This window comes from Trachurus trachurus (genome assembly GCF_905171665.1).
Source record: "Trachurus trachurus genome assembly, chromosome: 3".
NCBI lineage: Eukaryota > Metazoa > Chordata > Actinopteri > Carangiformes > Carangidae > Trachurus > Trachurus trachurus.
Genome location: NC_139893.1, coordinates 1,739,617 through 1,752,490, shown reverse-complemented (window position 1 = coordinate 1,752,490; position 12,874 = coordinate 1,739,617). Strand labels below are relative to the sequence as shown.

Sequence of the window (12,874 nt, the reverse complement as noted above, 5' to 3'; positions counted from 1 at the left end):
TAAACGGCTACTTTCTCACCTAAACATGTCTGAAATGTTGATAAAGTGAAATATTTACAGAGTTTAGAGCTAAAATGAAATCAGCTTCTGACTGCTGATTTCGGCTCGGGTAGGAGGCAGGCTAACACTACCCATACACTTCCAGTGTTTGAGCTAAGCTAATTAGCGACTTTAGGTGGAGGCAGGCTAACACTACCCATACACTTCCATTGTTTGAGCTAAGCTAATTAGTGACTTTAGGTGGAGGCAGGCTAACACTACCTATACACTTCCAGTGTTTGAGCTAAGCTAATTAGCGACTTTAGGTGGAGGCGGGCTAACACTACCTATACACTTCCAGTGTTTGAGCTAAGCTAATTACGGCGATACGGCTCTATCTCCCTTGTTAATGCATGCACAGTCGAAAGGACGGTGTCTATCTGCTGGTCATGGACTCTGGAGTGAGGCAAGACACGGAAAAAAAATGTTGGTGTATTACTTTAAAGGGATAGTTCAACATTTTGGCAAATTCACCCATTGCCATAATCCCTATAGTCATAGCAGTAGGTTATCGCTGTTCTAAAAATAGCTTGCACCGACAATTAAAGGTAACGAACCTACTGCTATGACTATAGGGGTTTATATGGTGAGAGGAGGATCTGACTAAATGTTGAACTGTCCCTTTAACTGTCACTGCAGTGGCGGATTTCTTGTCCTTTTTTTTTACTAAAGGCAGAAGGACGGAGAGCCGAGGCTGTGGAGGGAGGAAGAAGTTCACGCAGCAGCGACGACAGAAACCAATAAACTCATCAATAATCAATAATTCACCAGTGAATGATGGTTTTACCTGGAGGGGCCTCGGGTCTCTTTGGCTTGATGATGACTTTGGCTCCGCCCCCGAACACGGCGGCCCACATGCGGTTGTTGAGCGGATGCGCGGCGAGGCGGAAGAGCTCGTTGCTGCTGTGCGTTCCCAGGCCGTGGATGAGCAGCGCCAGGTAAACGGCCACCACCGCCTCGCACAGCAGCACGTTGAGCCGCGGCTGGTCCTCCTCCCGCGCCGACGTCAGCAGAGAGATGAGGGACGACACGCCTGCACACACACACACACACACACACACAACACACACATATACACCGTTAATTATAAAATAGAAACCAGGGCTGCTGAACTACACTACACACAGGCGTCTACACTGAAAAAACTCAAACTCTTACCAAGAATATTTGTCTTATTTCTAGTCAAAAACAAATCTCATAATACTTAAAATAAGACTCATCACATAAAAAGTAGCTTGTTTTTAATCACTTTTTACTTCTTTCAAGCAGATTTTCATTTGAATTAAAGGGACAACAAGGAGTTTCTATTTGGTTATAAAAAAGTCTCATATTAATGTGGATGAATCTACGTTACCACTTGTTAATGGTCCATTTTAGATAAATCTATGGTTTTGTCTCTATGGTTATTTTGTTATTATTAGTGGTGGTGGAAATGCTGGTCGAGCCGACCAGCGTTTCTTTACTTTCGGTTTCGTGGCGAGTCATGAGAATAACGCCGCCGAATCTCCGTTTATGGTGGGAACTACGACGGTATGTGATCGTCTTCCAACCTCTGACTTTAATTCTTGATGAATGAAAACATGAGTCTGTCTTGCGCCGGTCAAAGAATTTCACGGTGCGGAGGCTCATAAATGTAGTGTGAAAACACTTCACTTTTCCAAAACTCCTCGTTGTCCCTTTAAGTAGAAAAATCTCATCAAGTTTTTCTTTCTTATTACAAGCTCAAAAAACTTCCTTTCACTGGCAGATTTTTCTACTTATTTTAAATAAAAATTTGTTTAAAACAAGTGAAAATGATCTAAAAACAAGTTCATTTTTTAGGTGATGAGTCGTAGGTTAAGTGGAGATATTTTGACAAGAAATAAGGTTTGAGTTTTTGCAGTGTATATGGGACAGGCTTTTATTTAATGTCATTTAGAACAAATCTCCTGCTCAGCGAAGAGTAAACTCCTCTCCACTGGTTCTGTTGTTGCTGTTTAACAGAGTCGATCCAGAGCATCATTTACTGGTTTAACCCTCAGGTCCAAAGTTTTAAATCTGACACCACATTAAAAATACTAATGCAATGAAATCAGTGTTGTTGCTAGTATTTGACATATTCAAGACCCTAATCACCAGCAACCCCCCTACTATTCATTTAATAAAACATATCTCTTTTTGTGCTTTTTACATAAACAGCAGTGACATCATGTATTCAAACTGGCATTTGAATTTGGCTGGGGCGTGCAAGGAGCTGGGGGATATGATGATGTGTTTGTTTGATGTGTTTGTGATTAAACTTTTGGTCGTTTTGAGCAGAGCTGAAGTGGTTTAAGAGATTTAGGCACAAAACAAAAACAGAAAAAAAAGCAGAAAAAATATTGATGCATGAGGATTTTATAGCAGTTTTTATCTCTGTCTACATTTTTTATTGAGACTCTTTTCTCTTTTATTTACTCAAACCTGCAGCCAGACCCGGTCCAGCACCGGAGGCCAGAGTCTGGTTGAGACTCTGCTTTGTATACATATATATAAATATAAATAATATATATATATATATATATATGTAGTGTCTCTGCTCGATACAGAAAGCGTCTCTGCAACATTTGCACGATGGCGTGATCCGTTTCCTTCCCCGAGGCCGTGAAGCTCCGATTATAGAACACCATCTGCCGCTCTGCACAAACACAGACTGCTGCTTCTCACTCTGCTCTGTCTCTCACTCTGCTCTCTGAAGCCGACTCTGTGTGTGTGTGTGTGTGTGTGTGTGTGTGTGTGTGTGTGTGTGTGTGTGTGTGTGTGTGTTACCTGGCCACTGTGCCGGAGCGGAGTTGGGAGTGATGTGCTCTTCGATGCTCTCGGTGCGAAGCCGCTTCCTCTCGCTCAGCAGCAGACCCTGGTAAACCATCCCAGTGAACTGGTTGGCCTCGGTCTGGCTGCTGCACACACACACACACACACACACACACACACACACACACACACACACACACACACACACACACACACACACACACACACACACACACACACACACACACACACACACACACAGACCACATCAAATATACATGAGCAACACTTCAGAGAAACACAGTCATGGAGTCAGAGAGCTACAGTCAGGCGGTTAAGACGGTAATAAGGTTTCCCGCCGTTTCTTAAAAATAGCAACGATGTCGGTTTCATTACCGTCATTAAAAACAAGTGTAATGTGCTCATATAGGGGCCTGATATAATATTAAATATCATTTATTTAATGTCTAAATAATGAGTGTGTGTCCAGCACCATATATGTGGTTGAGTTTTCAATTTTATAATAGTAAAATGTTATTCTTTTGGGCGATGTTTGGTCAGAGAGAGAAAAAAAAGACGGCAAGTTGCACATCAAGTGAGTCGTTCCCCAACAAAAACACAACTAGTGTAGATTTGAAGCACTAACTTGTGTGTGTTGTAGACTTGTGCGCATGCTTTTTTTTTTCTTGCAGATGTTATAAAAACACACACACGTCACATTAGTGAAGCAAGTCAAGAGTTGATATTCCTGTGTTTATGACACAAACGGGATATCTTCACATTTTGAACTCTTTATGAATACAAACACCAGGCTGAAGAAGAGAGGAATGCACTTTTTTTTGTTTTATAAGATATTTGTTGTTAATAAAATTTTTACAACCTGGACCTTATTTCTAGCATAAAATACGATCATTTTACTCACCCAGATAACTTTGGTGTCATTTGGAGTCGTTTTGATTAAATTAGCCCCAGTGGAGAGGCGCGTATATCCGTATAATGGAGTCTACAGGGCAGCAGAATGCAGCCTCTAAATAACACATTATCTGCAGAGAAACTCCTTCATTTCACCAATATTTAGTTCTGATAGGCTAGTGCTATTCCCCTCTGAGTCCGGGGTTAGCTGTTATCAACATCCGGGGTCTGTAGGTTGACCTACTGACCTCTGACCTGGATGATGTCATCTCTGAGCTTGTTGCTAACGCTAATGCTACGGTTTGTTTCTGCGTGTTTCCTCCTTGTCAGAACAAAATGAGCAGCTGGATGAAGTTCAGCTTCCACAGGCTTCCTCTCCTCAACCTGGACTCACTAAAGCTCCGGCCAGTTGAGATAAAAATGGACCCGAATGCCGAAGCAGAATTATTATTATCAGAATGAGCCGGGCGGCGCTCAGAGATGACATCATCCAGGTCAGAGGTCAGTAGGTCAACCTACAGACCCCGGATGTTGATAACAGCTAACCCCGGACTCAGAGGGGAATAGCACTAGCCTATCAGAACTAAATATTGGTGAAATGAAGAGTTTCTCTGCAGATAATGTGTTATTTAGAGGCTGCATTGGGTGCCCCGTGTTCTCGCATTATACGGATATACGCGCCGCTCCACTGGGGCTAATTTCGTCAAAACAACTCCAAATGACACCAAAGTTATCTGGGTGAGTAAAATGATCGTATTCTATGCTAGAAATAAGGTCCAGGTTGTAAAAAACGGTATTTATCCTTTAATGTTGGTAATTGTTTCAGTCTTCTTATGCGGTGTTTGGTATTCTGTTTCTGAACGACTCCGTCTGAACTGTACAATGTGATTTTTAATTGGTCATGATGGTTAACAGCGAACACCAAGGGGAAAATGCTGAGGAGGTTTAACGGTATCAACGTTTAGACACCGGATCAGAGATAAAACCCGTAAAGAGCAGAGAGAGGGACGAGGTGAGTGAGTTACCTGTAGCTGTGGCTGTCACACAGAGCCTGATACACACAAGCAGACAGAGACGCAGCCAGCGTGTGGAGAGCGTTTACCTGAGGGTGACACACACAAACACAAACACACACTTTAATATCCAAAATAAAAAGAACAAACGCGTGCAGACTGAAGACCGAGCGGTTCTGCACTGCAAAAACTCAAACTCTTACCAAGAATATTTGTCTTATTTCTAGTCAAAACAAATCTCATTCTACTTAAAATAAGACTCATCACATAAAAAGCAGCTTGTTTTTAGACACTTTTTACTTCTTTCAAGCAGATTTTCACTTGAAATAAGTAGAAAAATCTGATAGTGGAGCAAGTTTTTCTTTCTTATTACAAGCACAAAAAACTTGCTTTCACTGGCAGATTTTTCTACTTATTTCAAGTGAAAATTTGTTTGAAACAAGTGAAAATTATTTAAAAACAAGTTCATTTTTAGGTGATGAGTCTTATTTTAAGTGGAAAGAGATTAGTTTTTTTGTTTTTGTTTGCAGATAACAATGCCATGCAGGCAGCGCAGCATGGCATTGTTATCTGTTTTCTTATTTCTTATCTTTTACTAATATAAATGCTGCTAGTATTCTGTCCTCTCTTATATTTATGCAGGTTGCTGTCAGTTTTCTTATTGTTGTAACTGCTGCTAATACTACACTGCAAAAACTCAAATATCTTACCAAGAATATTTGTCTTATTTCTAGTCAAAACAAATCAAATTATACTAAAAATAAGACTCATCACATTAAAAAGCAGCTTGTTTTTAGACACTTTTTACTTCTTTCAAGCAGATTTTCACTTGAAATAAGTAGAAAAATCTGATAGTGGAGCAAGTTTTTCTTTCTTATTACAAACACAAAAAACTTGCTTTCACTGGCAGATTTTTCTACTTATTTCAATTGAAAATTATCTAAAAACAAGTAAATTTTTAGGTGATGAGTCTTATTTTAGACAAATATAAGACAAATATTCTTGGACACATTTAGAGTTTTTGCAGTGTGGTTGTGGTTGTGGTTGTGGTTCTGACCCGGTCGTCCAGGTTGTCGGGGTGCGGCGTCGTGTCCATGAGCGTGACGGTGTGCAGGATGTCGTGGATGTGGTTGCTGAGGTGCAGGACGGGGTTGGCGATGACGGTCTTGGTGGGGGCGATGCAGGCGGAGAGCAGCGGCAGCGTGGTGGGAAGAGGCAGAGGAGACTGCAGCTGCTTCACCGTCGTCTCCTAAAGACAGAGAGAGAGGAAACAGGGTTCAACCAACCAACATCCAGGACTTTACATGACCCGGTGTCCCAGCTCTTGTCTCTGCGGCACCGCCACACATATACTATATATTTGTTCTGAGACTGAAGAAAATCACTGTTTTAGTCAATGTATATGTTCAAATTAGGGCCAGTGGCATGAATTTGTGGAAATATTGTTGAGAAATTTCTGGAAAAAAAGACTTTTTTGATACAAATTTTCCAAAAAAAAAAGTTTTTAAAAAAATTATAGAAAAAAAGTGGTAAGAATTCTAAAAAAAAAAAAAAAAAATGAAATATTTTCTCAAAACTTAAACATTGTCAAAAAGGTTTTTAAAAAAATTCTACAAGAAACTGGTAAAATTTCTCAAAAAAAGTTTGGGGGAAAAATCTAGAAAAAGTGGTTAAATTTCTATTTAAAAAAGTAAAATATTTTCTAGAAAAACGTGGTAAAATTTCTCAAAAAAAAAAAAAAAAGTTTAAAGAAAAATCTAGAAACGGTGGTTACATTTCTAAAAAAAAAAAGATGCAATGACTTTTCCAAAACTTTTGGGGTGTACTTAAGTTTCCAAGATTTCAAGATTTTTCCAGGCCTGGAAATTAACATTTTCATCATGTGTGTGTGTGTATGTGTGTGTGTGTGTGTGTATGTGCCTGTGTGTGTGTGTGTGTGTGTGTGTGTATATGTGTGTGTGTGTGTGTGTGTGTGTGTGTGTGTGTGTGTGTGTGTGTGTGTGTGTGTGTGTGTGTGTGTGTGTGTACCTGCTGGCTCTCCTGCAGCAGGAACAGCAGCTCCATGCGGACCGAGGTGACCCCTCCTCCCTTGGCTCCGTGCAGGCTGCAGTAGGACAGAAACACCCGCAGCAGAGCCTGGTTCTTCCTCAGCCAGGCCTTACGGCGCTCCGAGTGCTGCTGCTTGGCCTGCAGCCGCCGCCGCTCCAGCTGGTGCCGCTCGTACGCTCCCGCCTCGGTCTGCTCCAGAGCCTCGTCCGATATGTCCACCGACCCCGAGCGCTCTTTCCAGCGCTCCGCCTCCGCCTCCTCCTCCTTCCCCTCCACCTGGCAGGTAAAACCACAGCGCTTAGGATGATGAATGATGTTTAAAAATGTTGAAAAACGTCAGTCAGTGTTTCCTCAAACCACCAGACAACGTCCTCAAACATCTTGTTTTGTCCACAAACCAAAGAGAGACTCAGTTTATTGTCATAAAGGAACAAAGAAATATTCACATTTAACCCTCCTGTTGTTCTCCTGGGTTAAGAAAGGAAGGAGGAAAGAAGGAAGGGGAAAAGGAAGGAAAGATAGAAGGAGGGAGGGAACAGATTGGGTTAATTGGGTCAAAAAGGAAGGAAGGAAGGAAGGAAGGAAGGAAGGAAGGAAGGAAGGAAGGAAGGAAGGAAGGAAGGAAGGAAGGAAGGAAGGAGGGAAGATAGGAAGGAAGGAAGGAAGGAAGGAAGGACCAAAGGGAAAGATGGGAGGAAGGAAGGAAGGGGAAAAGGAAGGAAAGATAGAAGGAGGGAGGGAACAGATTGGGTTGATTGGGTCAAAAAGGAAGGAAGGAAGGAAGGAAGGAAGGAAGGAAGGAAGGAAGGAAGGAAGGAAGGAAGGAAGGAAGGAAGGGAACAGATTCGTTCAAGGAAGGAAGAAGAAGGAAGAATGAAGGAAGGAAGGGAAGGAAAAAGGATTGTGGAAAGAAAGAAAGATGGAGGGAGGGAACAGATTCGTTCAAGGAAGGAAGGAAGAAGGGAAAGAAGGGAGGAAAGAAGGAAGAGAAAAGGGAAGGAAAGAAAGATGGAGGGAGGGAGGGAACAGATCAGGTCAATTGGATCAAAAGAGGAAGGAAGGAAGGAAGGAAGGAAGGAAGGAAGGAAGGAAGGAAGGAAGGAAGGGAACAGATTCGTTCAAGGAAGGAAGAAGAAGGAAGAATAGAGGAAGGAAGGGAAGGAAAAAGGATTGTGGAAAGAAAGAAAGATGGAGGGAGGGAACAGATTCGTTCAAGGAAGGAAGAAGAAGGAAAGAAGAAGGGAAAGAAGGAAGGGGAAAGGGAAGGAAAGAAGGGAAAAGGGAAGGAAAGAAAGAAGGAGGGAAGGAACAGATCAGGTCAATTGGATCAAAAGAGGAAGGAAGGAAGGAAGGAAGGAAGGAAGGAAGGAAGGAAGGAAGGAAGGAAGGAAGGAAGGAAGGAAGGAAGGAAGGAAGGAAGGAAGGAAGGAAGGAAGGAAGGAACGGAGGGAACAGATTCGTTCAAGGAAGGAAGAAGAAGGAAGAATGAAGGAAGGAAGGGAAGGAAAAAGGATTGTGGAAAGAAAGAAAGATGGAGGGAGGGAACAGATTCGTTCAAGGAAGGAAGGAAGAAGGGAAAGAAGGGAGGAAAGAAGGAAGAGAAAAGGGAAGGAAAGAAAGATGGAGGGAGGGAGGGAACAGATCAGGTCAATTGGATCAAAAGAGGAAGGAAGGAAGGAAGGAAGGAAGGAAGGAAGGAAGGAAGGAAGGAAGGAAGGAAGGAAGGAAGGAAGGAAGGAAGGAAGGAAGGAAGGGAACAGATTCGTTCAAGGAAGGAAGAAGAAGGAAGAATAGAGGAAGGAAGGGAAGGAAAAAGGATTGTGGAAAGAAAGAAAGATGGAGGGAGGGAACAGATTCGTTCAAGGAAGGAAGAAGAAGGAAAGAAGAAGGGAAAGAAGGAAGGGGAAAGGGAAGGAAAGAAGGGAAAAGGGAAGGAAAGAAAGAAGGAGGGAAGGAACAGATCAGGTCAATTGGATCAAAAGAGGAAGGAAGGAAGGAAGGAAGGAAGGAAGGAAGGAAGGAAGGAAGGAAGGATGGATGGAAGGATGGAGGAAGAAGGGAAAGAATTAAGGGAGGAAAGAAGGAAGGGAAAAGGGAAGGAAAGAAAGATGGAGGGAGGGAGGGAATAGATCAGGTCAATTAGATTAAAAGAGGAAGGAAGGAACAAACGAAGGAAGGATGGAGGAAGGGAACAGATTGGGTCAATTTGACCCAGAAGGATGACAGGAGGGTTGGACTTTTTTTTTCTTAAAAACCGACTCAAACCGATTATTAGATTATCAAAATAGTTGACGATTAATTTAATAATTGATTAATTGTTGCAGCTCTATTTTAAATAGAGGGGGGGGGGGGGGGGGGGGGCAATATCTGACAGCTGAGAATCACTGTCAGGTATTGTCCCCCCCACTATGTTGTTTAAGCTGCCATGATCTCACACGGACCAGACGAAGCATCAACTGAGTTCTGGTCGTCACCTTGTAGTTGCAGATCTTGTGCATTCCTGCGATCTCCTTCTCCAGCCAGTTGTAGAGCTGGAAGCGAAGTTTCCCTCCGTCCACCTCGAAGCCGGTGGCCAGCGTCCGCAGCTCCGTCATCAGGATCTTCAGACAGGCGCGGAACTTCAGCTGCTCCGCGATCACGTCCACCTCCGACTCTCCCTGAAACACACAGGACCGTGTTTAGCGTCCACACACACACTAAAATCACTTTAAAGACAAACCTCTTCTCACTGGCTCTCAACTCACCCTGACATTTTATCTTGTTATTACTAAAGCTTTTATTTGTTCTTACCTTATTTTAGTGATTGTTTTTTTTTGCCCTGGTAATTTATGTTGTTTTATTTATATTTGCTGGCACTGGATTAAATTGTACAGTTGTGCTCAAATGTTTACACACCCTGCAAGATTTTGTAATTGTGAACCGTTCATTAAGGAAAACATGAATGATCATTTTTAATGGGATACAACTTAAACTGTTGAGTAGGGATGTCACAATTACTTGTTTTCACAATTAATCGCGGTATTAAACGCCACAATTAATTGATCGCAAAGATTCCTAAATAACGTCACTTTCCAAAAGAAGATTATGTATGAACCGTGTCGGCAGATGTGGCACCAAAGTAAAGGTGAATGCACAGATTCTGGTCCATTTACCTAACGTAGCATTGAATTGGTAGGAGTTTAAATGCTAGAGTGTCATTTGTAATTAAAAAAAATATATATTAAAATTAACTTAAACATTTGGTATTGATGACAATTAATGACTTGAATATTTCAAACACTTTACCTGGCGGATTAATAATTGGTTATATTTTAATAGATATTTAAAATATTATATAATTAGTAATGTATATTTTAACTGTATTTGATTTTACACATTAATAGTGTTGTGAAATTAATTAATACATAATAATCGTGATAATCGTAATACCGTGATTATTTCTCTGACAATAATTGTACCAAAAAAATCTATTATCGTGACATCCAGAAATAACACAATCATTAAAAATGTTTGATGGTGCCAGTCAGACCGTGGCTTGGTATCAACAGAACCCCTCAATTTCCACTTTTATGAGATCTTGAACTCTGCGGATTGGCTTTCTCACATCTCTGGATATCTTTTTATCTCCTTTTTATGTTTTATAAAGTTGAACAACCTTTTCCCTCAGGACTTTAGACAGTTCTGTTGCTTTGGCTCAGAATCCAGCAAAGTCAGTGCAGCAATGGATGAAATGTGTGAAATCATTAGGATTCAAAAAGATTAAATGTGTGATAATAAACGGCTTCACCCAGCCACTAACTCTGAATAAAAAAAGTTTTGTTGCATTATCAATTATATTTTCTGAAATGTAGCCAGTATTTCACAAATTCTGCCAAGGCATGTCAACTTTTGAGCACAACTGTATTTATGTTGTGCGGCACTTTGGCCAACTGAGGTTGTTTATAAATGTGCTTTATAAATAAAATTTGAGTTTTGTTGAGTTTTAATAATTATTTGAAGGATTTTTTTTTTTTTTATGTTTGATGTTGAGACATGTTCATTCTCTCCTTTAATACACTGCAAAAACTCAAAATCTTACCAAGAATATTTGTCTTATTTCTAGTCAAAACTAATCTCTTTCACCTTAAAATAAGACTCGTCACATTAAAAAGCAGCTTGTTTTTTAGACACTTTTTACTTCTTTCAAGCAGATTTTCACTTGAAATAAGTAGAAAAATCTGATAGTGGAGCAAGTTTTTCTTTCTTATTACACAAAAGCACAAAAAACTTCCCTTTCACTGGCAGATTTTTCTACTTATTTCAAGTGAAAATGATCTAAAAACAAGTTAATTTTTAATGTGATGAGTCGTAGTTTAAGTGGAAAGAGATTAGTTTTGACTAGAAATGAGACATTTTGACAAGAAATAAGACAAATATTCTTGGAAAGATTTTGAGTTTTTACAGTGTAATCAGAGTATTTGTGTATTTATTTATTTATCACATCTCACCTGTGAGTCGGTTCTCTGTAGTTTGGCTCCGCCCCCGTCTCCTCCTCCGTCCGGTTTGGTCTCAACCTCTGGTTTCTTCATCGTCAGACCACCACCATCATCATCATCATCATCGTCATCCTCATCCTCATCATCCTTGTTGTCGTCTCCCCAGTCCAGCTTCAGATCGTCGTCCTGCAGCTTCACGGCCGGTTGACTCCAGTCCAGCCCCCCCAGCCCGTCGCTGCCCCCCCAGGGAGAAGGAGCAGCAGGAGCAGGAGGAGCAGGGACCCCCCACAACCCCCCCGCCCCCGTCTGGGTGCCGTTCTCCAGAGGCTGCGTGGTGGAGCTCAGGTTGGCCTTGGAGGAAGCTTTGCTCAGAGGAGAGGAACCGGACTTTTTGGTGACTTTGGGAATCTTGGACAGGACCTCCAGAGCCAGGACGGGACAGCCCACCTGCAGAGAGGGGGGGGGGGGTAGTCAAAGTATTTTAGAAACGGTGTATAAGAGCCTGGTGGAAAGTATTTTATCATTTAACATGATCATGTGGTACGGAAACCTGAATATTAAAGGGAGAAACAAACTGCAGAAAATAGTGAACATGGCCTCTAAGAGTTTAGGGAAGCCACAGAAACATTTGAGCTGTCTCTAATCTCTATGATGAATTAATTAGAAGTAAAGCTGAAAAGATAATTAATGACTCCTCTTATCCCATGTACAGCCAGTTTGAGCTCTTGCCTTCGGGGAAGCGGTATAGACGGCCGATGGCAAGGAAGAACCTATACAACAAGTCCTTTGTCCCAGAAGCTGTCAACGCAATAAACAAGACCAGAATACGGTAGCTATTTACCCTGTTTACTGTCTTAGACCTACAATTGTAAACTTGGTTCGTACTGTGGTGTGCTTTTATGAAATGATGTACTTGAATGTGTGATGTGTGAAGTACAGTTATTGCCGTAGGCTATTTTATATATTTTTCTATCCTTGAAATGTTTTTTTTTATTGTGTGTGTGTGTGTGTGTGTGTGTGGGGGGGGCAGAGACACAAAGTGCGTTTCTATCTGTTTAGAGAGTCGTTGGGCGGCTTAACGCGATGACGACATACTTGCGACGGTGAAAAACATGACAAGAAGATAGATGGCTTTGGCAAAGGAATCGTTTGAATCGGCGTTGGCATCAACTTTGAAAGAATGAAACTCGTCATTTTCTTTAAAAGTTGAGTAAGAAACTGCACTGAAGTCGTTCATTTAGAAGAAGGATGTATTTGGTGTTTTGCCGACGGGGTATGGGAAAAGTTTAATCTACTTTGCTCTGATTGGTCGTAGCGCTACCCTATTGGTGCAGAGGCAGTTTGAAAGACAGCCTTCATCCCGCCCCCTGGATTGAGCCGAGGTCTACCGCTCGTTGCCAGACTAGACATTTTAGTGATATAGTCTGGCTTGGTAGGCTAGGAAACGCAGTAACTCAAACTAAAATCCCCTGATTCGCACAAACTAAAATACTGTGCTTTTCAGTCACAGCTGAGTTCTTCATAGTTCCTCCTCAGTAAAAACAAAACTTATCAACCAGCTCATCCAGCGTTTCCCATTAATAAACGAGTCCGTTTAGATCATTTTCACTTGTT

At 41.5% G+C, this 12,874-nt stretch overlaps 1 protein-coding gene across 1 annotated transcript in view; it reads right to left on the bottom strand.

Moving 5' to 3' along the window:
- The window catches only part of dmxl2 (Dmx-like 2), a 102,116-nt gene that overhangs the window by 29,498 nt on the left and 59,744 nt on the right, over positions 1-12,874 (bottom strand). The window contains exons 31-37 of the mRNA XM_083997445.1: positions 11,273-11,707; positions 9,260-9,442; positions 6,765-7,061; positions 5,794-5,985; positions 4,749-4,825; positions 2,827-2,957; positions 827-1,072 (exon numbers count right to left, since the gene is read on the bottom strand). Coding sequence (XP_083853571.1) covers positions 827-1,072; positions 2,827-2,957; positions 4,749-4,825; positions 5,794-5,985; positions 6,765-7,061; positions 9,260-9,442; positions 11,273-11,707 — 1,561 coding nt within the window. The remainder of the gene's footprint in view (positions 1-826; positions 1,073-2,826; positions 2,958-4,748; positions 4,826-5,793; positions 5,986-6,764; positions 7,062-9,259; positions 9,443-11,272; positions 11,708-12,874) is intronic.